The sequence below is a fragment of the Cervus canadensis genome, chromosome 22 (genome assembly GCF_019320065.1).
Source record: "Cervus canadensis isolate Bull #8, Minnesota chromosome 22, ASM1932006v1, whole genome shotgun sequence".
Lineage (NCBI taxonomy): Eukaryota > Metazoa > Chordata > Mammalia > Artiodactyla > Cervidae > Cervus > Cervus canadensis.
In genome coordinates this window covers 10,256,368-10,281,009 of record NC_057407.1, presented here as the reverse complement: position 1 = coordinate 10,281,009, position 24,642 = coordinate 10,256,368, and the positions used below count along the sequence as shown (strand labels likewise).

Below are 24,642 nucleotides of genomic sequence, written 5' to 3'. Positions count from 1 at the left end.
TGGCACAAAAGAAATGGCAACTGCCATGGCTTGTGAGTTCTGCTTCTACCACTCACAGTATTTAGCACAGTGGCAAAGGATTTAAAAGTTATTCACTGATAATAACAAAATGCTTACGGGTTAAATGAGTGTTCTCAAATTAGCACAGATTGTTAGAATGGAGTCAATCATAAGTATACAGACTAGGAGTTTTATTCTCCTCTCCAAATATTGGCAAGTAGTGTTTTCTGGCACATAATTAGCATCTGTTAAATGACTGGCTCAATGATGGACACTGAACAAATCAACCAGGAACTCTGTCAAGGGGATACAGCCCTAATCCACTTACTGTCTAAGGATCTAGCAGTATTTACACTACTAACAACAGGAACAGATATGTCAGGTTTCTTCTAACTACTTCTTGATCCCAAAAGATTTAGAGTTATGTCATCCTCATTGACATAAGGGGAGAATATGGTCAAAGAAGGGGTAAAGTGAAGTGCAATGAGCCATGCTGAATGGAACAAAGCTGATGAGAGGGCATTAGGCTATGAAAGAGGACAAGTTCTCATGCAATACTAGTATGCCCTGGCAGAGCCTTCTTTTAAGATTCTGGGTACATCACAATCACAGTGTTACGCACAGGCAGTGGGGATGTAAAAATCAAATTATATCACTAAGCTTCGTTCTCCCACTTCACAGATGGAGGAACTAAGACATCACAAAGAAAACAACTTTCCCAAGGAAATATGATGACAAGAAGAATTCTACCCATTTCATAATTCCTCCCCAAACTATCAGGCAGGGTTCAGTTAAAGACCCAGATGATAGTTCTATGTGGCAAGCTAAATACATCTAGGTGTTTTAAACATAAGGTAAGTACAGATTTAGATTCACCAGCTCTGACTATAATGCAGCTAAGAACTTGAGTACGCAACTCCAATTTGTAAAGAACAATGACGAATGCAAAAGACCCCTACAATCAACCGGTCTCTTTTCTCCCCAACGGCCCTCTTGTAAAAGTAGCACATGCAGGCAGGACCTGACTGCCACAGAACTTGCCATTGGTAGTCTTCACCCGAGGTCTGGGTATAAGTACTGACCTAAAATTCCTGTGCCAGGAAGTTTCTTGAGATCACAGATAGGCAAGGATCATTTTTTTGCATCTGGATCCCAAGCTCTGTCACACTCTGAAGGGAAGAACTCCAGACCTGTCATTTTTTTCCACCTACTGTCTTTGGAATATGATCCAACGATAACTGAATGCGTTTCTAAAATACACTCTGTGCCCATTAAATTTTCTAGAGAAACTTTCTCAGCCTCTTTTAAAGTTTCTCTTGGTTAGAATGTGGAATGCTCTAAACATAGATTTCTGGTACCTTTCCAAAGTTTGATCATTTGAAGCCCTCCCTCCCCACTCATGAAAAATATATCCTTTCAGCATCATTTGACCGAAGTATAAAGCAACCTGGTTGGCCTCCATGCATCCGATGGCATCTTCCAAGAGTGAAAACTCCACGCAGACATAGCCATAGTCGTAACCTGGGGACAGCATTTAAATACAGACGGGAGTGGTGTTAGTGCCTTGAAAACACAAAAGACACACTTAAATCCCCTGTTTCCGAACCCCTTAAACACAAGCCCTCCCAATGGCCCCTCCCTCCCAAGCAGAAAAAAGTACTGCTACCCCAAACAGAAAAAAAGTACTGAAGGAAAAGTCTGGATGTTTCTGGATTTAGAGAGTCATTCCAAAATGGCCTTTTCTATTAACCAAGAAGATCCTCTGCCCTCTTTAGCACTGATGATCTGGTGAGGGTATCCCAGAATTGGGTAATCCCACAGAAAGCTCAAAGGGGGACCCGAAACATTGTAACCACAGGCTGAGTCTTCTGGAAAAACAGTCAACAAGAATAGGAAAGTATCTGGAAAAAAAAAATGTATCCCAAAACAGGAAGGAGAAGCAATTATCCAAAAGCTATGCTAATAGTCACCACTTTTCAAGCAGAAACCACCTTCAAAGACAGAAGTGCTGACAGACTGAGGCAACTATTCTGTTTGGATACCACAGGAAGCTTCTGGTTGGCAGGGGACAGACCATATCAGGTCTTCTTTTTTTTTTTTCCTTGTTTCAACTCAAGTCATAAACCAGCTAAAATCTTTACGAAAGGAAGAAGGTATAAAAGCATAAATAAGTACAAATAGCTGGGTCCAAAATTGTGCTTATGCACAAAGCTGGGCTAGGCTGGGGAGAGACAGGAGTTGTTAGCAATCAATGCATGTTAAAGAATAAAACATACCATCAGACTGCAAAAGACTCTTCACGCTTTTCCTGAGAACTGTCATCATTGACACTCATGACCCATGAAATGGGAAGTCATGGGATTTACAAATTGATACACTCTAATACTAACCCATCCTATAACTTCCTTGATACTGCCACCGTATGACTACAACAATACCCCTGTTAATGTAATGCTCCTCAAATGGCTTCCATGCTTCCTCCACTGCCTCACAAGATAAAGAAGCTCATCTTTAGGAGTGACACTGTGCAGATGGAACAGCAAGAAAAAGATGTGATCTGTTCAGATGAGAAATAAAACTCAGGGAAAGAGAAACCACATGAAACCTAGGTCAATTTTGAGCACAAAGTATATATAATAGGAAACTGATATCATTGGATCAAGGTAATAAAGGCCAAAAAAAAAAAAAAAAACCCAAAGCCAATAAAACTAGGGCAATAGAAAATAGAACTTAAAAACAGGCCAAATTTGGTGAAATGGGTTGGATTCCGTGTCACAAGAAATGAATAGCCTGAAATGTTTTATTATGACAGCAAAGTTGCGACTTTAGATTTGTTAAATACTTCAAGTTCATTACAAAACGTTACAATGGTGCAATTTGATTCTTGCTTTGCATTTTGGGAAATTACCAGAAGAAAAGAAAGCTACTAGAAATCTCAGCACCACCATCAATGGACAGAGACTTTCTACCTGATTTTACAACTTTGACCAACACAAACTAGAACTCCTAAAATCTCTATTTAAACTTGCCACAACAAAATCAGTTTCCTCTGATTAGTAACTATTTGAAGAAATGAAACTACTTTAAAAAGAAACAGTATATGCATCTGTCTATATGCTATTGTAATAGCAGAAAATTGTTTTGTTATGTAATTTCCTTCAAACGGACTTTCTTGATTAAATTCAGTGACCATCTCACACATAAAACATTCTGCTTTTTATAAAGGGCTCTGAATGTTCCTGGGAAACACTGCAGAATAGTAGAAGCAACTAAGGTGCATTTTCTCACCAAGTATCTACTGTAAACATTCAAATGCATGTCCACAATCAGAAAGAGGCAGCCATGGAACAAGCATTCTCTCAAGTGTCTTGATTACCTCAACAGAACATTATCAAAAGAGCATCCAGGTGTGTGGAAAGCAAACCCTCTTCATAGCTACCAAAATGAAAAACACAGAGAATTGACACCAAATTGGCAAAGTCCTGAGTTTCCTTTCTGTTCTTAAAGAAGTAACTATTGTGGCCCAGAGGAGCACACAGAATCTGTGTATAGAAAAAGAAAGGATTCATCCAGATAGGAAAAGAAGAAGTGAAACTCTCACTGTTTGCAGATGACATGATCCTCTACATAGAAAACCCTAAAGACTCTTCCAGAAAATTACTAGAGCTAATCAATGAATATAGTAAAGTTGCAGGATATAAAATTAACACACAGAAATCCCTTGCATTCCTATATACTAACAACGAAAAAACAGAAAGAGAAATTAAGGAAACAATACCATTCACCATTGCAACAAAAAGAATAAAATACTTAGGAGTATATCTATCTAAAGAAACAAAAGACCTATACATAGAAAACTATAAAACACTGATGAAAGAAATCAAAGAGGACACAAACAGATGGAGAAACATACCGTGTTCATGGATTGGAAGAATCAATATTGTCAAAATGGCTATTCTACCCAAAGCAATCTATAGATTCAATGCAATCCCTATCAAGCTACCAACGGTATTTTTCACAGAACTAGACCAAAGAATTTCACAATCTGTATGGAAATACAAAAAACCTCGAATAGCCAAAGTAATCTTGAGAAAGAAGAATGGGACTGGAGGAATCAACCTGCCTGACTTCAGACTCTACTACAAAGCCACAGTCATCAAGACAGTATGGTACTGGCACAAAGACAGAAATATAGATCAATGGAACAGAATAGAAAGCCCAGAGATGAATCCACGAACCTATGGACACCTTATCTTCGACAAAGGAGGCAAGGATATACAATGGAAAAAAGACAACCTCTTTAACAAGTGGTGCTGGGAAAACTGGTCAACCACTTGTAAAAGAATGAAACTAGAACACTTTCTAACACCATACACAAAAATAAACTCAAAATGGATTAAAGATCTAAATGTAAGACCAGAAACTATAAAACTCCTAGAGGAGAACATAGGCAAAACACTCTCCGACATAAATCACAGCAAGATCCTCTATGACCCACCTCCCAGAATATTGGAAATAAAAGCAAAACTAAACAAATGGGACCTAATGAAACTTAAAAGCTTTTGCACTACAAAGGAAACTATAAGTAAGGTGAAAAGACAGCCCTCAGATTGGGAGAAAATAATAGCAAATGAAGCAACAGACAAAGGATTAATCTCAAAAATATACAAGCAACTCCTGAAGCTCAATTCCAGAAAAATAAATGACCCAATCAAAAAATGGGCCAAAGAACTAAACAGACATTTCTCCAAAGAAGACTTACAGATGGCTAACAAACACATGAAAAGATGCTCAACATCACTCATTATCAGAGAAATGCAAATCAAAACCACAATGAGGTACCATTACACGCCAGTCAGGATGGCTGCTATCCAAAAGTGTACAAGCAATAAATGCTGGAGAGGGTGTGGAGAAAAGGGAACCCTCTTACACTGTTGGTGGGAATGCAAACTAGTACAGCCACTATGGAAAACAGTGTGGAGATTCCTTAAAAAACTGGAAATAGAACTGCCATATGACCCAGCAATACCACTTCTGGGCATACACACTGAGGAAACCAGATCTGAAAGAGACACGTGCACCCCAATGTTCATCGCAGCACTGTTTATAATAGCCAAGACATGGAAGCAACCTAGATGCCCATTAGCAGATGAATGGATAAGGAAGCTGTGGTACATATACAGCATGGAATATTACTCAGCCATTAAAAAGAATTCATTTGAATCAGTTCTAATGAGATGGATGAAACTGGAGCCCATTATACAGAGTGAAGTAAGCCAGAAAGATAAAGAACATTACAACATACTAACACATATATATGGAATTTAGAAAGATGGTAACGATAACCCTATATGCAAAACAGAAAAAGAGACACAGAAATACAGAACAGACTTTTGAACTCTGTGGGAGAAGGTGAGGGTGGGATGTTTCAAAAGAACAGCATGTATACTATCTATGGTGAAACAGATCACCAGCCCAGGTGGGATGCATGAGACAAGTGCTCGGGCCTGGTGCACTGGGAAGACCCAGAGGAATCGGGTGGAGAGGGAGGTGGGAGGGGGGATCGGGATGGGGGAATACGTGTAAATCTATGGCTGATTCATATCAATGTATGACAAAACCCACTGAAATGTTGTGAAGTAATTAGCCTCCAACTAATAAAAAAAAAAAAAAAAAGAAAGGATTCATGACAACATTCACAGTTTGCTCAAGGACAGACTTTGATAATAACATCACTGGAAGGAAAAGATAGTCTAGAGGAGACATAAGGGACATCTAATAGCGCCTCTATACAATCCTGAGATACTACATGTTGACAATTTACTTTATAGTATTAAATTCACAAGTCCAACACTCAAATTCTTCTGCCTGAAACTTTGGCTGTTAGATAAAAACAGAAATTTAGGGAATTCCCTGGTAGTCCAGTGGTTAAGATTCAGCACTCTTACTGCTAGGATCTGGGTTCAATCCCAGGTCAGAGAACCAAGATTCTATAAGCCATGCAGTACAGCCAAAAGAGAAAGAAGAAAAAAATATTTAATACTTAAAATTTTAAAAATAAACAAATAAAAATTTAAAAGTACCCAATCTTGATCCAAGTCATTCTGTGTGTCCAAGACTCATAGTTGTACTATGAAGATTTTCATAAATTGCCAAAACCTGTGATGATACCAAGTAATATACACACAGCCCTTATTGGTACAAAGCTGTATTCTAAACATTTTATATATATATATATAGTTAATCCTCACAAGGCTGTCATATAAGGTAAAGATTGTTAACTTCATTTGACCCGTTATGGGGAAGAAGTCAAAGAAAGAATAAGTAATTTGCTCAAAATCATCTCAATGGTAAGCAGCAATACAAGGTTTCAAACCCTGGCAAGTCCAGATTCAAACGAGTGCTATTAATCACTGCACTGTATTAAGTTAACCTGACTTCCAAACTTTACAGAGCACAATCACAGAAAGGACCCCACAAGTCTAAGCACAGATAAGACTATGCCTATGGCTAAGAAATACTAAAATTTGAGCACAACAGATATTCTGAAATGTCTATGGCAGAACCATTACTGTAAGTGGGCCCAAGTGTGCAAGTTACAAGGCATTCACTCTCTTGAATTGAATATACTGGCTATCAAAATTCTTTTGAAAAAAGACAAAAAACCCCAAAGTCCTGTTGTGAATGATGATTATAAAAATTACAATGTAAGATATTTGATATAGTATGTTGAAATATAGTATTTTAAAAACTTTAAAAATGAAACCAATTATATATTATAAACTGTGTACAGAAAAAGGACTGGAATTAAATACAATGAAGTTGCATCTAACCCAGAGGTTAGAGACCAAAGTCTGCATAGGAGATGAAAACCATGCTCTGTCGATACACTCAGACACCTGAAGGTGAAGAACAACATACCATCTCTCAATATAGGCTAAGCCCAGCACTGACAGTTTCCCTCCAGCGTCGCAAGAGGTCACGTTTCCTTTGGGCCACCAGATGAAGAGGCTGGCTTGCATGTAAGGGCCATAATATATGAGAAGCCTATCACTTTACATGACAGAACCACAGCCAGCACAGTGAATGCTCACATTCAGAGGAAACTGGAGAGACCACCTGAAGCCACAGCCAGGTCAGACCCCCACCTCTCATGCTCACTCCATGAGAGGGAAGATGGGGTCCATGTGGGGCAAAGGAGAGGGGTTGAGCAAGCACAGGTGAATATACACAAATTTGAAAATAAGGTACTGTGACACAACTGTACATGAAAATGTTTGCAGTGGTTGTATTGTTATATTGAGATAAGTGGGATTTTTTTTTTCTTTAGTTCACAAATGTAATTTTACAATTCACAGAAAAGTTCTAGTAGACAAAGATGATGCTCTACTTGGAGACCTAACTGTTCTGAAGACCACCAACCAACCTTACATTCAGAATTGCTAGGAACCATCTGTAATCATCAAGATGGTAAACTCAGTGTTAACAACCCCACAGGCAGATTCTCACTTAGAAGAGTAAAAAAGTCTCTTTTATCATCTTTTTCTTCCACAGTCACATGCTGGGAAGAAATCTGGTGAGTTGATGGGTCTCTGCGGCTTATTTAGATGACTATTAAAAAGCGTATCTTACTCCATTTTCTAACCTAAATGTACAGATTTCTCACAGAAATGTGAATGCTTCTTAGACTTTTTTTTAAACGCTGAGACAGATGAGAACAAAGCAAAGGAAAGAAATCTATAAAGGTAACATTAAATTTTCAGTTCTTTCCATCTTTATTAACCATGTGATTGCCTGTTACCCCAAAAAGTATCTGTGATAAAAGCTAGCAGGTGCTTAGGGGAAAGTGAGATACTGAAAACAAAGCCCTGATAAGTAATATCCAAACCCAGAATTAATTCTTTAGTCTCTGCCCCTAGAAAAGCTGACTCAGTGATGCTAGCAAACATGGCTCTTGACCATTCAAGACAACTCTTAGTCTAAACCAAGCCCAACTTTCATAACACTTATACACCAAGATTTTGATTTAGGCAAATGAGATAAGCAGCCCTATATTCAAACTGATCTAGAAAAACCCAACTAAACATAAACAAGTCCAGCTGAATTGCCCATTAGGAGAGTACTGGTTGACTAGGAAACAGCCCAGAATGTACATACCAACTATGAAATGTAAAAAAGAATCAAGATTTTAAAGAACATAGGCAGAGGGGAAAAGAAATTTTTTAAATGTTATCTGGTATCCTTGAGGAAAAAGAAAACACAGGGATTTCCCCCTGTAAACAAGGAGTATTATTTCTGTGAAAATAAAGCATTATGAATATAAAAAGCAACATGAAAAATCTTAATAGAAATTCAAGAGGGCTTAGTTTTATCGGTCTTACATTCCTAATTCCACTCTACTGGGAATACAGGTGTTTAGAAGAAAAGTAAAACATTATCAGATTAGAGATGTTACTAAGTCAAACAAAACTGATCCAGATGTCTGAACTCCCATCAAAGGAAGTAATGTGACAGAGAAGGCCTATGTGAACGTTTCCAACAGGTACTTTGCTCTGTTAAAATCTCAAATTTATTTGAGTATGTACCTGCAGCTTTCATTAGGAAAATATCCAATTTATATGTCAAACTACAATCTGGGAAGAAAGAAATTGGCCCACACGAAATCCATCACTTTGACATCTTAAAGCACTTTCAATTCTCCCCTTCAACCATGCATATAAGAATTGTTGGTTTATAATAGAACACATGAAACAAGGAAGATATGCACTTGCTAAATTTTAAAAAACTGCATATGGTTCAGTATTTTATCTAGCATTCCATCTACACCAACTGGTTATTTTTGATATATAGATACTTTTGGGGGGTTTGTATTTTCAAGTAGTTTTCAAAATCCAAAATCAATCTTAGGGTCACTTCATCCTGATGATGGTTCTATGGGCCCAGCTTGACAGTTGTTAGAAAATTATCACCTTTATTCAACTCATTTCAATTCCACTGACATCAACAATACTATGTGAGTACAAAGGAAGGGCGTGCCCCGGCCCTCAGAGAGCTGAGTCTAATGGAGGAGTTATGACAAGTAGATAAGCACAGATCACCTCAAAATATTACCTAAATCAAAAAGGGGAACATCTATTCTTTTTTTTTTTTAAACTATAATTGACAAAACAACATTATATTACTTTTGGGATACAACGTGATGATCTGATGTATGCATATATTGCAAAAAGATTTCAGTAAGTAAACATCCATCAACATACATAGTTACAATTTTTTTTTCTTGTGATGGGAACTTCAAAAATCAACTCTTATATTGTAAAGTAATTAGCCTCCAATTAAAATAAATAAATATTAAAAAAAATCAACTCTTAGAGCAATCTTCAAATACACAATAAGGTACAGTTAACTATAGTCACAACCCTGTATGTTAGATCACCAGGACTTTCTTTTTATCTGGCAATAACTACTCTTTAGAGAGCCAATGATCTAGTTCAAATTTTGTTTCATTTGAAAACAAACAAAAAAACCTACAGAGTAACCATCAGGAACAGGAGTAAGATCTGCTCCTGCCACTACCACTGCCACGGCCCCCCTCCCCAAGCGTAGGACACTTTAACCTACCCCTGCTCCCAGCAAAGCACACTCTAACCTAGCAGGCATGGCAAAAGGATCACCCGAGAGAGGCAGCATCGGTGCCGAAGCGAACTGCCCGTGCAGAGATGATCCCAGGGAGGTGCCAGACTAAGTGCAGAGGGTCTTTGCATTTCTGTTCCTCCAACACTAGCATAACACCTGGCAGGCGATGCGCTTGTCAATGCCACATCACTTGTAATGAGTATCATCCCCGAAGCAACACACAAGAAAGTAATTTCTACAGTTCTGTACATAAGCAGGAAACTATAGCTAATTCACCATTCGCTCTCAAGCAAGACATTTTTCTCTGAGCCTGGGTTATCTCATATGCCAGGAACCAATGATAGTCAACTCTTTTCTAGGGTGGTTTCGGGGGTGCATGAGATAATGTATGTTAGTACTCCTGTGCTTCTATTACAAAGCACTATTAGGGACTTACCTGTTAGCTCAACTGGTAAAGAATCCGCCTGCAATGCAGGAGACCCCGGTTCAATCCCTGGGTTGGGAAGATCCCCTGGAGAAGGGATAAGCTACCCACTCCAGTTTTCTTGGGCTTCCCTGATGGCTCAGACAGTAACAAATCCGCCTGCAATGCGTGAGACCTGGGTTCGATCCCTGGTTGGGAAGATGCCCTGTGGAAGGAATGGCTACAGAATTCCATGGACAGAAGAGCCTGGCAGTCCATGGGGTCACAAACAGTAGGACACGACTGAGCAACTTTCACTACTCACTATTAGGGACTAAAGATGAAACAGTTAGTTGCCCCTGTTGGTGCTCAGTCACTAAGCTGTGTCCAACTCTTTGCAACCCCATGGAATGCAGCACACCAGGCTTCCCTGTCCTTCACTGTCTCCCAAAGTTTGCTCAAATTCATGTCCACTGAGTTGCTGATGTTATCTAACCATCTCATCCTCTGCCACCCTCTTCTTCTTTTGCCTTCAATCCTTCCCAGCATCAGGGTCTTTTCCAATGAGTTCAACTGTTCAGGATGACAGCAGATCACACTAGCCCAGTCACTCACCTATTCCAAAAGTGAACTAGTATCTAGAGAAGTTATTAGACAACTGGCATGCTGTGAGACTCATGTGGACCAGAACAAGAGCCTAAGTCATCTCTGACCTATAATAGAGAACTAATGCCCAACTAAAGGCAGCAGGTACCAGCCAGAGGTAGCTGTAGAATTTCCATCTGTGGTATCATAGAAAGATATTGGTTTTTGTTCCAGTTTCCTGACACAGAGCTCCTAAAATTCTGAGAATTTCCTGAGTTTAAGAGTGATGAATCTTTTGTTTTAATGAGATGACTCTTGGTGGGCTCCTAGATAGCTTCAGGATGGCATCTGGTCAACATAAAACCAAGACTTCATTAGAAGCACGGAACTTTCGGCCTCATACCCTAACTTCCAGGGAATGGAAAAGGGAGAGGCAATTGGGTCAATCACCAATGGCCAATGAGTTAATCAATAATGTCTACATAACGGAACTGCATAAAAACCTCTAAATCATAAGATTTGGTGAATGTATCTACATTATAGGAGGGCGGTACACCACAACTTCATGGGACAGAGACTCTTACTCTTGGAACCCTTCCAGACCTAAATGCCTATCTACCTCTTCACCTGGTCCTTTATAAAAAACTGATTATTTCCCTGAGTCCTGTGAGCCATTCTAGCCAATTATCAAACCTGAAGAGGGCGTCGGATTATGGGAACCTCCAACAGAAGTATGGGTAACCTGTGATTGGTATCTGAAGTAAAGGCACGGTTGTGGGACTGAGCCCTTAAACCTGGAGTCTGATGCCAACTCTGGGTAGTTAGTGTCAGAACTGGATTGAATTACAGTCACCCACTCAGTGGCAGAACTGACTGGTATCAGGGCTTCCCTGGTAGCTCAGTTGGTAAAGAATCCACCTGCAATGCAGAAGACACCGGTTCGATTCCTGGGTCAGGAAGATCCACTGGAGAAGCAACAGTCTACCCATGCCAGTCTTCTTGGGCTTCCCTTGTGGCTCAGCTGGGAAAGAATCTGCCTGCAATGCAATAGACCTGGGTTTGATCCCTGGGTTGGGAAGATCTCTTGGAGAAGGGAAAGGTTACCCACTCCAGTATTTTGGCCTGGAGAAATCCACGGGCTGTATAGTCGTCCATGGGGTTGCAAAGAGTCGGACACAACTGAACGCCTTTCACATAGCAGGAGGAAATAAAATCTCTCATCATCTCTCTGCCTGTATGACACAGAGGCATACACTGCTTTCTGCTGACATCACTCCAGAACATGTTAAGACCTCCATTTCTCAATTTACATGAGGTTTGTGCCCTATGTCAAGCTCAACTGCAAACACCACTGTAATCAGCTAACTTACTGGCAGCACTTGTCCTCCATGCAGCCGTTGTAAAATACAGGACTGCTCTTAGTTAAGGTTTACCAAAGCTTTTCATCAGATTTGCTTGTACACTGTCAAACATATTCATTGTCTGATAAACTAGGTGAGCACGCTCTAGGACTTGATATTGATCCAAAAGCTAAAATGAAACATTTTCATTTTCTAACAAATATAGAATTTTAAGTACTTATACAAACGGAACAGAAAACTTGACTCCCTCAATATAACACCACTGCATAGTTTTGGAAACTAAAGTTAAGTCTGTCAAAATTTCTGACAAAAATTTCTTGAGAGGATTTACTCATCCAGTATATTACTTCCAGAGTTAGCACTAATACTTTCAGGCTAAAGAAACACATCACAAATATTATTTAACCTCCAATTCACACATAACCTCACACGTTGCTGCCAGGATTTTTGTAGCTTGGTGTGTGAGATAAGATAACAGGACCAATATTTTTTTCTTTGATTTGGAGAAAAGCAATCACAGGAAATAATTTGTGACATAAATTCAACTGCAAGGTTACTAGGAAAAGCCTAATGAAGCTTAAGCTTCACTCATTAAGCAATGATTTTCCTACCCTGTCACCATCACTCAGGTACATTTGATTCATTTTTTATTTTTATTTTTATTTATTTATTTATTTTTCCGTTCTACCAGTTTATTGCTACCAACCCATCTCCCTCCACCCTCGCGCACACATGCTCAGTCATGTAACCCCATGGACTTCAGCCCGCCAGACTCCTCTGTCCATGGACTTTTCCAGGCAAGAATACTGGAGTGGGTTGCCATTTCCTTCTCCATGATTCATTTTTAAAAATGTTATCTAAACAAGATCCTAAAGGTCCTACTGAATAGCACAGGGAACTATACTCAATATCCTATGATAAATTAAAATGGAAAAGAATATTAAAAAAAGAATGACTATATGTGTACAGCTGAGTCACTTCGCTGGAAAGCAGAGATTGGCACAACATTGCAAAGCAACTATTACTTCAGTTAAAATGAATTTTTTAAAAATGAGGGCAGGAGGAGAAGTGGGCAACAGAGGATGAGATGGTTGGATGGCACCAACGACTCAACGGACATGAGTTTGAGCAAACTCCGGGAGGTAGTGAGAGACAGGGAAGCCTGCTGTGCTGCAGTCCATGGGGAGGCAAAGAGTCAGACACGACTTAGCAACTGAACAACAACAAAGTACTCCAGATCATTTTAAAACTCCCTGAAGGCAAAGCAGCCCTTTCTTAGTAAGAAGAAATAATAGAGACATTTCCCCCATACCGAAATTGAAACAACCAAGACCTTTAAGGCCTCCAAAGGTCTCCTGTACAGAAAACAGCTCCTCTCTGGGAACTTACAAATTCTTACAACCCAACTACATTTTTAGAGGTTGAAAATATTTTTTTAAAAAATATGCATTGGAATGGAGGTATAATGAGCCTTCCAGAAAACACACAAAAAAGGCAGGTCTATTTGTACACATTTTTCTCTACTTCTTGTCTGATCATTTCCTATAATACTAATGAAAAGTTGATTAATTTCACTTCTCTAACACTCAGAGGACGTCACTTTATTTGATCTCTCTGACCAATCATTACCTTCAAGCATTCACCCAGCTGAATAAGGATCTCTGACCAATCATTACCTTCAAGCATTCACCCAGCTGAATAAGGATGTTCTCTTACATAACTACAGTAGTGCCAACTTCAGTGAATTTAACACTCATTCACCACTGCTACAATCAATATATGAAACAGTTCCATCATGCCCCTCAATTCACTCATGCTTCCATCTTACAGTCAACTTCTCCTCCAATACCTTGGCACCACTGTTTTCTATTCTTATCATTTTTCTTTTTCCAGAACATCATATAAATAGGATCATACAGTATGGAGTCGTTTTTAAAATTATGATCAAATACACAAAACATAAAGTGTACAATTCAGTGACATTAAGTACATTCACCATGTTATGGAACCACCACCACTATCTAGTTCCAGAAGAATATTTTCATCACCCCCAAAAGGAAATCCCATATCCATTAAGCAGTCACTCCCCATTTCCCTATTCTCCAGCCCCTGACAACCACCAAACTACCCAATCCACTTCCTGTCTCTATGGATAGGGCTATTCTGGATATTTCATATAAATGGAATCAGACAATACTGTGGTCTTTTCTGCCTCACTTCTTTAAGTGAGTATAAAATTTTCAAGGGTCATCCAGGTTGTAGCACATATCAGTACTTTGTTTCTTTTTATTGCAGCAGGTAGCCTTTTGAGCCCAGTTTCACTTAACATAATGTCTCTGAGATCTACCCATCTTGTTATGTACATGCAATACCTGCATGCATAGTATCATCATTTTTGCTGCTGAGTAGTATTCCATAGTATGTACATACCAGTTTGTTTGCCCAGTCACCAAAAGACACTTCATTCTTGATACTTTACCCAGAAATGTAATCATATAAGTCAAGGTATTTTACAATTAATAGGGCTACTATTATATCTGCACTTGGCAATAGAAAAATTCAAATGTACACAACAGGTATACGTTCATTACCCATTATCTGTAATTCCAAAATCTAAATATCCCCCAAGTGTCAAGTTTTTCAGTAAATTTTCAGTGAAGTCATTTGGAGATACATCTTGACCTATACTAAAGTCTCTTTGTAGTCTTTTTTAAGTCTTCTTAGTGAGAATGTTCATTTTCTGCAGAAGTATTATATCTTATACACATTCCACTGGGGGATATAATTCACATATAAGCTATTGGACCACATTACCTTTCTATAATCAGAAAAATTCATAAATTCAGCTGACCCTACAGATTTTAGATAAAAGTTGTGGCCCTGTACTTACACAGTTCTAAATGAGACAAAAATTAAGCTGATAATTACTTGAGTCAGTGAAGAGGCATTAAGCTTTTCTGTTACAGACTAGCTCCCCAATACATCAACTACAAGGATGAATGTTACCACACAAGCCCCCTCTTATGAACAACATCCAATCTACATGGTCTTTGCAGGTTATCCTAACCTAAAAACTTGATGGCTGTTTATAAAAGACACCATTTCTACTGAAATTCAGACATAATCTTTGAACAGGTAAATGTTAAAGTTCTCAGAACATCTGACTGTCTCAAGATACATTCTTCAGCATTCAGGAAGAGTGCACTGCTGTAAAACCTACAGTGACCTGTAATGCCATGGGGTCTCCTCACTTGAAAGGAGACCACAGGGGCTCTTCAAATACATTCCTCACTCCATGCATACTGGGAACCCATCTGGGCTAGGCAGAGAGTCAAGAACTGGGGAAACGAGGGAACAAGCCAAACAAGGCTCCTACTGTCGTGAAGCTAACTCTCCAATGACAGGAATAAACACACAAAACCACTGAGAAAAATATCTAAGTGATAAACCCTACGATGACAAAAATACGATATAAAATGACAGAGGAATGATTTTAGATTGGATGTGACTCAAGGCCTCTGAGAGTTGAAACTGAAGCCAAGAACTAAACCCCCAAAGAAAGTGAGACTCAAAGAAGAGCAACGCAAAGGCTGTGACAAAGCAGTAAGTCCACATGGTCAAGGGCTGGAGCAGGTTAGGAAAGGTAGAGTGCATGTAATGGGGTCAGACAAAGAGCCAAGGCAGGCTCATGCAGGACTGTGTTAAGTCAGAACAAGAAGTTGGGAGTTTCTTCCAACTGAGACGGAAGGGTGTTAAAGGGTTTTAGGGAGACGACTAACATGACATGACTGATAATTTCAAAAGCGCATTCTACTTGCCATACAGTGGTATAATATGGATAATATGAGACAGGTAATCCAATCCTTTAAATTCTTTCATTTTAAGAAGCATATATACATGTGTGTGCATGTGTGTGTATGTGAGCTTATATAAATATGGTGTGTGTGTGTGCACCCGCGTGTGTGTGTGCACTTATACAAATGTGGTGGCTTCTGTGGTTGCTCAGACCAGGTAAAGAATCCACCTGTAATACAGGAGACATGTGTTTGATCCCTGAGTCGGGAAGATCCTCTGGAGAAGGGAATAGATACCCACTCCAGTACTCTTGCCTGGAGAATTCCATGAACAGAGAAGCCTGGTAGGCTACAGTCTATGGGGTAGCAGAGTCAGACATGACTGAGCAACTAACACGTTCAACATTTCCATATGTGCATATATATTTTTAATACACTATCACTTCATGTATTAAAATGCCAAGAAAAGGCAGAATTTCCTGAAAACTGATTTTTTCTAAACTACTGTCGTGAATGATTTCACATGTGTATCAATGTCTCTGGTCTGTCAATTATGATTTTAATAGCTGCCAGAGTCAGAAAACTTAAGGACTTCGTCTGTGAACCCTACAAATCAATGTAGGTTTTACTCTGCTAATAAATCTGACAATACATGTAGAAAGTCAATGAGTACTAAAGAAACGAAGAATTAAAATTGCCGTTATTTAAATACCAAGACACATCTTTTTCCTAAACACAAATACTTAACGAAAGTACAGTTCATGAAATAAGATCAAAGCTAAAGTTATTGCCCTATGAGTCAAAAAGCAACTGCAGCCTATAAATTCTATTTTTAATTTCCAAAGTTAATAGTAAATCAGGAAAGTCTGTATGAGACACATACCCATCATCCCAAGAGTTGTGTTTGAGAATATACCTACTCTTAGTCATATTTCCACAAATTTAGAGCTGTCATGTTTCAAACAAAGAAATAATTAGCTTTCTGAGAAATAATGCTCCTGAGTTCACTGTCAAATTACAGGAAAACAATTTCTGTACTTAACACAAACACTAGATTATTTCAAGCACCAAAATTTTTGTGGACAGTTTTATTCTGTAAAACCAATCAGAAGAAGTAATCTAGTTAATGCAAAAATGTTATTCCATGGTGAACTGTTTAAAGGTAAACTATATACTCAAAAACATGGCTTGCTCTTACTTGAAGAGTTCTTTAACATTAATTACTGAAATTCTAAGACTTGTGAAAAGACTAATGCTCTACTTTCTTTAATTTAAAATAGATCACTTTATTTATTTTTTTTAATTTAAAATAGATCACTTTAAAATTACCTTTATTTGTTTCATATTGGGTAGTCCTAAAAACACTGGTCTAATACCTTGACTGCTTGGCATTTCACTTTTGACTACTTTTTCTATAATAAGATTTGAAGAAACTGACCACATTTGGTACTCTAAGATACTAGGAGGATATTCTGAAAATCTAATCTGTAGAATAGAGGTCAAAAAGAAAGGTCTTCTGGATCTATTCATGGATTTCAACATAACAGCTGGTGCAGGACTCTGTCCTCAGAAAGACTAAAATCTCAAGAAACCACTCACTTGTACAATTTCTCTGGGAAGTTGAAAATTCCATGCTGAAGCAACGACACGTAAAGTTTTACATATGGTAAGGTAATTAAAATCTTACCCGGCTCAAACAGAAACATTCCACCACCATGAGGAACATCAGCAGCAAGTTTAATGATTTTATTGCATAACATATATTTGGGGACAAATTCTACAACACTCACTTTGTATCTCATAGGCACTCAGAAGTACTGGAACATACATCCTCATCACCCATGAGTGGACAAACATCCACAAAGAACTACAGCTAAGGGTATAGCTGGCTGTTGTTTGAAGGCATCAACAGGAGGCTTCTGGAAATCTTAATTGTGGTTTCTTAAAAAAAATTTTGAGGAGTACAAGATGCAGAGATCTGACAGACTCTTCCTAACCCAAGGCTGCATGCAAGTCAGGAAACTCACCTGTGTTATACTCCTTTAACTGCAAGTCCTTCACAGGCATGCCATCAGGAGTCCAAAAGGCGTTAAGAATCTGTAAGAATATGGTATGCACACTAATGACACACATCATAATCAAATACTAAACATTATATTTCCCCTAGTGGTTTTTAATTCTACAAACTTTAAAGCTATGATTACTTTACAAAGTCCAAATTAAGCCAAGTACACTCCAGGCATTCCAAAACTATTCAATGAGTAGAACATAATTACTCAAAAATTCTCAAGTACAAAAAAAAGGCAGAAGAGCATAAGCTCAAGAGCTCAAGCTCTGAAATGAGACTACCAGTATTCCAAATCTCTCCTCATGTGCTGTGAAACCTCTCCGCACCCAGAGTCTCATTTTCTAAACCTAAGATCATGCAATGAGCTCATTCCTATCCAGGGCCATGGTCCCTGAACTCCCTCAGCCTGGTCAGTTCTTTTCCCCATTTTCAAATGGACTGTTCTCTCACTTGCATTCAGGCCTGGGCTCAAATGTCACTTCCTCAGTGATGTCTTCTCTACCTACCCAATTTAACACCGCCTATACCCGAGTGACGCTCTAAACCCTTACTATAGTTTTCTTCAGAGCATTCATCACTGCCTGAATTTTTTTCTCTGCTTATTCTTTTTATTAACCATGGAAGCAGTGACTTTATAATGTTCACTACTGTATCACTCAGTGCCTAGAACACTGCCTGGCATACAAAGGTGCTTCATTTTTGAATGAATGAATAAAGGAGCACCTGTTTCATAGGATGTTGTGATAAATAAATGAACTAATGCTTTTAAGTATCACACAATGCCTAGCACAGAGTAAAGCTCTGTTTGCTCTGGTGGTTGTATATTCTGACCAAATTCTTCCTTAAGGTCATCCATAATTTAGTTACCAAGTTCTTTAACATTGAGGAGTTAGGCAGTTCCCAGTTTTTACTACTATAAATAAACAGCATCTTTATGTAAGCACTCCAACCCTCCTCCCTCCCACTTGGATTATCCCCTCAAGGATGATCATCAGGTCTGAGGACAACAATCACTTGTCTTATACACACACACACACACACACACACACACACACACACACACACACACACACACACACACACACACACACACACACATATTACAAACCTCACCTCAGTGAGTACTCAATAACTGGTGAAATATGAATGATCTCTATGGGTTATACTAAAGCTACTTTCCTGGTTTAGCTACTGCTCTATAGATGGGGGAAGGCTGGGTGAACGATAACCAAGATTTCCCTGAGGATTTCTAAAACCTTCCTGTGAATCTACAATTTCTCAAAATAAAAAGTCTTTAAAATTTTTTAACTGACCGGAAAAAAAAAAAAAAAAAGGAAAAGGAAAGAGAAAAAAGAACAAGAGCCTTACCTCTTCTTTTGTGGCATTTTCAGGCACCCCATTTAATCGAATAAGCTTGCTTGGTTTCTCCTCACTTGGGCCAGTCCTATAATCTTGATCCTTGAATCCAAAGCAAAAAAAGCTTATTCCAGAAAAAAATACATGTTAATGTGCAAAATGAAACAACATGAAATACAGGTACTCAGGATAAAAAAAAATTGAAATGACTTGCATCATATGAAGATATAGAAAGTTATAACTGTCTCTTTTTCTGAGTTCCAAAATTTGATTTTTTTTTTAAAGTGGGATCTTACTTCCCCAACCAAGGACTGAACCTGGTCCCTGGCAGTGAAAAGGCAGAGTCTTAAGCACTAAACCACCAGGGAATTCCCCCCAAATTTTTTTTCAAATCATTAGAATATTAAGTGTTCTAAGATCCATGCTCATTGCAGGAATTTTGAAATAGTAAAGCAGGAAATGAAGAGAAACAACATTGAAAAGGACTTTCACAAACAGGAAAAAAAAAAATCAACTAGATTCTCAAAACTAGAATTTTCTTTTCCTGAATGAGAAAACAGCACATAAATAAAACCAGATGTCATTTATCAAAGATGTCACCTATAAACAATCTCCAGAACAAAATCAAAAGGTGTCATCTGATGATATAACTTATACAACTTAACAGTACAAAATCAGAGAAATCTGCATTTTCCATATGCACAAAAGTCTCAGCTCTGATTCTCCTCCATTTCAAGTTATAAAAAGGGTTTAACCTTTGGGAAAAAAGTCTCCTACAACTGCTTGACCACACCTACTGTCTGGGCATAATTATAAATAGTGTCCTCTTTTACTCTTGAAAGTGTCCTGACTTGAATAATAAATTATATTGCCATCCAGTTCTAACATTCTTAAAATCCATTTTTTAACCAAATATCTAACCAGCTTGTCTTAGAATTACTGTCCAAAATAACAGAAACTGCAATAGAGATGGGTAACACCTATTTTTAAAGGTAATGTTTTCAATGTCCAACTGCAAACATAATTCTAAGATTATATGTACATTAGATTATATATTAGACATATAGAAAATCAACATTTAAGTCAATTAAGTTAGCTTCAATATTTGCAACATTAACACTGCCTCCTCCTTACTAGGTATTTTCTATCTCTTATCCTATTAGGTATTTTCTAAATGATTTTAAGTAAGAAAATGAACCCCAAACAGCCACAAGGCCTGACTACGTAAAGGACAAGAGAACCAACTCCCAAAGACAAATACTTTCAAACTAAATTATCCCAAGGCATTTAAATCAGTATCATCAAGCAAGATAATGAAGAGATACACATCAAAAATATGATCTGAACTGAGGGCCCTTTCTCTAGAGATGTACACTCCACTCGTGACTACAAATCTTGCTTTTTAATGGCTGTATAAAGTAAGACCCAGGGCTAATGGACTCTATACTTCATCCTTCAGAAAAGTCTTATGAAGAAGCAAAACTCAACAAAGCAATCCAGGGCTTCCCTGGTGGCTCAGTGGTAAAGAATCCACCTGCCAATGCAGGAGACATGGGTTCAATCCCTGAGCTGGGAAGATCCCACATGCCACAGAGCAACTAAGCCCATTCGTACAACTGCTGAGTCTGTGCTCTAGAGTCCGGCTTGCTGCTGCTGCTACTAAGTCGCTTCAGTTGTGTCCGACTCTGTGCGACCCCATAGACGGAAGCCCACCAGGCTCCCCCATCCCTGGGATTCTCCAGGCAAGAATACTGGAGTGGGTTGCCATTGCCTTCTCCAGAGCCCGGCAGCCCCAACTAAAGAGTAGCCCCCCGCTCTCAACTGGAGAAAAGTGACAAAGACCCAGCACAACCAATAAATAAGTAAATAAATAAAATCTTAAAAGAGAAAACAGTAGTCCACTCAATTAACATACCTGAAGGTCCCGTTGGGCATCTTGGGAAGTTTTGCCCTCGGGAAAAGACTTGCTCTGGCCATAGCCAAATATCTGGCTTCCAGGCAGTCTGTGATCCACATCACAGTACTCCATGCTTCTGTAATCAGTGTCCTGACGGCCAAGAAAGTCCAGACCACCTTCTTCTTTAAACATACCAGCATCCGAGCTCTGTTGTTCACCTCCAGAATGCTGTGACTTGTCCTGGTCTTGAAGAGGACTTTGGCTGTTCTGAAAGTCTGGTGGAGATGCATGGTCAAAGGCTACACCTTGTTTTTCTCCTTCTCCTGTTTCTGAATGCTCAAATTCTCCCTTCTGAATGCCAAAAGCAGGTCTTTCCGTTGTATGGTCATGTGCAGATTCTTCTCTCTTGTTCACATTCATACCAGAATGTTCTCTGTTTTGTGTGGAGGGCTGAACGTAATCCAAAATATCTGGATCCGCAGAGGGCATCTCCCTATCTTTAAATTCCATACAAGGTCCCCCCTCTCTGCCCCTAAAATCCTGATCAGTCCTGGATCGGTGTCTACCTCTGAAATCTGCATGTGGTGTATTCCTGTCCCTAAAGTCTAGATCACTAGTACCTGAACCTCGGCCTCTAAAGTCCACCTGGGTTCCGTCTTTGTCCCTGAAGTCCAAATCAGATACATCTCTATTCCTAAAATCAGAACGGGACTGATCTCTGGCCCTGAAATCCAAATCTGATAAATCCCTTCCCCGAAAATCTGCATGGGCTCCATCCCGCCCTCTAAAATCTAAGTCGTAAGTGCCCCGGCCCCTGAAGTCAGGAGGAGGAGCATCCCTACCTCTAAAGTCACCAGTATGAGCCTCCCTGTCTCTGTAGTTCATGTGAGATGTCTCCCTGCCTCTGTAGTCCAGAGAAGTACCGTCTCCACCCCGATAGTCCATAGGTGGCCCTTCTCTATCCCGAAGGTCCCCAGAATGGATGTCCCTACCTCTGAAGTCCAACTGTGATGAATCTCTGCTCTGGAAATCAGAAGATGAAAAATCTCCCCCCCTGAAATCATGTCCATGGCCCTCCCCTCCTCGATAGTCACCATGCTGTCCATCTCTAGCTCCATAGCTGAAAGAATGCTCCTCTACATTTGCAAAGGGAGGCCCCGAATGCCCCTGGAAATCAAAGGGAAGTGAATCTCTGCCAGGAAAGTTGCCAGAGTGTCTCTCTTGAGCATGACTCTTAAGGGGAGGAGGAGGATAATCCCTGTTCCACCCGGGAGCAAACCTTTCTTCTTGGCTCCCACTGTAGAAACAAAGACAGTGTTATTCATATTGTCCAGAGAGTTTGAAATCTACACACCAGCATATTCTTCTCTAATCACAGCACATTCTTCTGTAAACATTTTTTTTTTTTTGCAGAGTTCTGTAACAAGGTCCTAGATCTGCAGAAAACAGCAATGTTTTGCTATTTTAAGACGAAGTGGCGGAGTAAACTTTTAAGTTCCCATTTCAGAACACGAGGAAAGTCAACACAAGGTTTTCAACATGACTGCTGCAGAAAAAGCTTTCACCCAGTCCTGCAACAGGGAAAATCCGCAACACCAGATAAGCTAGCAATGGTGACACTCTACAAAAATTTCCATTTCCTACAGCCAGGGAACTTAGAATTCCAAGATCAACACGATGATTCCTATACATCAGAAAAATCAATGCGCTGTAAATTTTATACAGTAGGTTTCAGGACGTGTCTTTCTCATTGGTGCAAACAAGAATAACATTCCAAAATATCTGATTGACAGCTACAGAGTGGACACCACCCAATCAGAACGGATGCAGGCCCAAAATGAAGAAAACACTGGCTGTAAGTACACTAGCGTTCACCAGTTGAGCATCACCCCTGGCTGCATCTAAACCCCAGTTCCACAGTGGCGCCACCTAGAAGCGCTCTCACCTGGGTCCTACTATTATAACTACTCAAAGGTATCTCAGAAGGCAGCATGAATCATGCCACACAGCATGTGTAAGTTGACCAAACCAAGCAACAGCATCCAGGAGCTTAATGCTGAAAGGGACCTAGAGAGAGCATTAGGCTTTCATGCTTTATCCCCAGGTCCCAAACAAAGAAGCTGATTTTTTAGATTCTAATGCCTCATCTAATTTTTCATGGTAATATAATATATTTTAAAACACAGTATTAAATTCACATTCTCAGTTTACAGGACTCAAGACATAAATGAGAACTGGCCCTATCTTTCACACTACCTAGCTCCAGACCATTTTATATGTTTTGACTTTGGTAAAAGACAGGGAATTTAAATAGGCAATTAGGTACCTAGGATCCTGAGCTTGAAGGGGAGAGGAGGGCATGAAAAAGGAAAACATAAAACGATCTGAATGGTTACCTGCTATTCAGCAGCAAAACAAAAGTATTAAGAGATCAAGTTCCACTCAGTTCTCTCCTCTCAGAAAATATAGGTTCTATTATATGACCCTTCTGAACTCAGACTACACTGCTATAGGAAGACTCAACAGACAACTGCTTCTGGGTCACTCAGTTCAAGAGCAACAGTTACAATGCCAAACCCTTTCCTGGAGTAATAGAAATTTAACAATAGTAACCCAAACAGTAGAATGATGCATATTTAATAGATTTTCAAAAGGTAACTTCAATTAGCTTCATTAACACAAAAATATTAACATTATTTATGTGTATGGGGTTCATCATAAGAAGCAAGTTTAAATGTGCTTCATAAATAATACAACTTAACACTAAAATTAAGACACTACCACTAGTTCTAGTGTCACCCATATTTAAAATCATTCAGATCCTAATAGTTAGCTTGTAGGAAGACTTAAGCCTAAGGAGACATTCATAGGCTCAGTGCTGAGTTTTCTAAATCTACATGTTCTCTGACCAAAACACATACAACACTGTCTTTGAATACTACTCTAAGGATTACCTCACCAGGTAAAACTGAAATCAAATACATCTACAGTAAACACTACACTAGGGTTCTCAGAACTGTATTTTATGTAGACTATTCAAGAAATAGTTCTACTAGTTATGAAACAGCAGTGGCTATGAAAATCATGTTCAACCAAATTTTTAAGACAAGTTGTTAAAATAAATACAAAATCATTTTCCTGCAAGATACATTTTTCACCCAAATTAGTCCCCTCCCAAAAGTTATGCTGTATAAACTATGCCTCTCTCTGATCAAAGACCTTAAAAAATGGTATGTATTGATTTATATTTAAACTAAAATTAAGGTGGGGAAATACAATTTTATATAATAAATTCAAAGAAAAAAATGTTCTGAAAAAAATTTTTCAGTGATGCAATAGAGCTAAAGTTATTTCTTTAGCTCTGAAGGCTTAGTGTAAACAGCCTCACACAGAAAATAATTATCCATAGATATAAGTAAAAGGATAGATTTTTAAACATTAAAGTACAAACACACTAATCTAGACTAGGCATCTGCAAATTTCTTCCATGAAGAGTCAGACAGTAATTACATTAAGCTTTACAGTTTCTGTCACAACTATTC

General features: G+C 38.9%; 1 protein-coding gene across 5 annotated transcripts in view; it reads right to left on the bottom strand.

Moving 5' to 3' along the window:
- RBM6 (RNA binding motif protein 6) overlaps positions 1–24,642 on the bottom strand; it is a 99,652-nt gene that overhangs the window by 46,768 nt on the left and 28,242 nt on the right. Inside the window, exons 1-4 of one of the 5 annotated variants that reach the window (XM_043441772.1) lie at positions 21,119–24,625; positions 19,216–19,305; positions 17,807–17,876; positions 1,448–1,521 (exon numbers count right to left, since the gene is read on the bottom strand). The exons of 2 other annotated variants lie outside the window; for them this stretch is intronic. In XM_043441772.1, coding sequence (XP_043297707.1) covers positions 1,448–1,521; positions 17,807–17,876; positions 19,216–19,305; positions 21,119–22,045 — 1,161 coding nt within the window. In that variant the 5' untranslated portion in view covers positions 22,046–24,625. Of the gene's footprint in view, positions 1–1,447; positions 1,522–17,806; positions 17,877–19,215; positions 19,306–21,118; positions 24,626–24,642 lie in introns of those variants that run through there. 2 more of the 5 variants (XM_043441775.1, XM_043441774.1) reach the window with 2 other exon arrangements.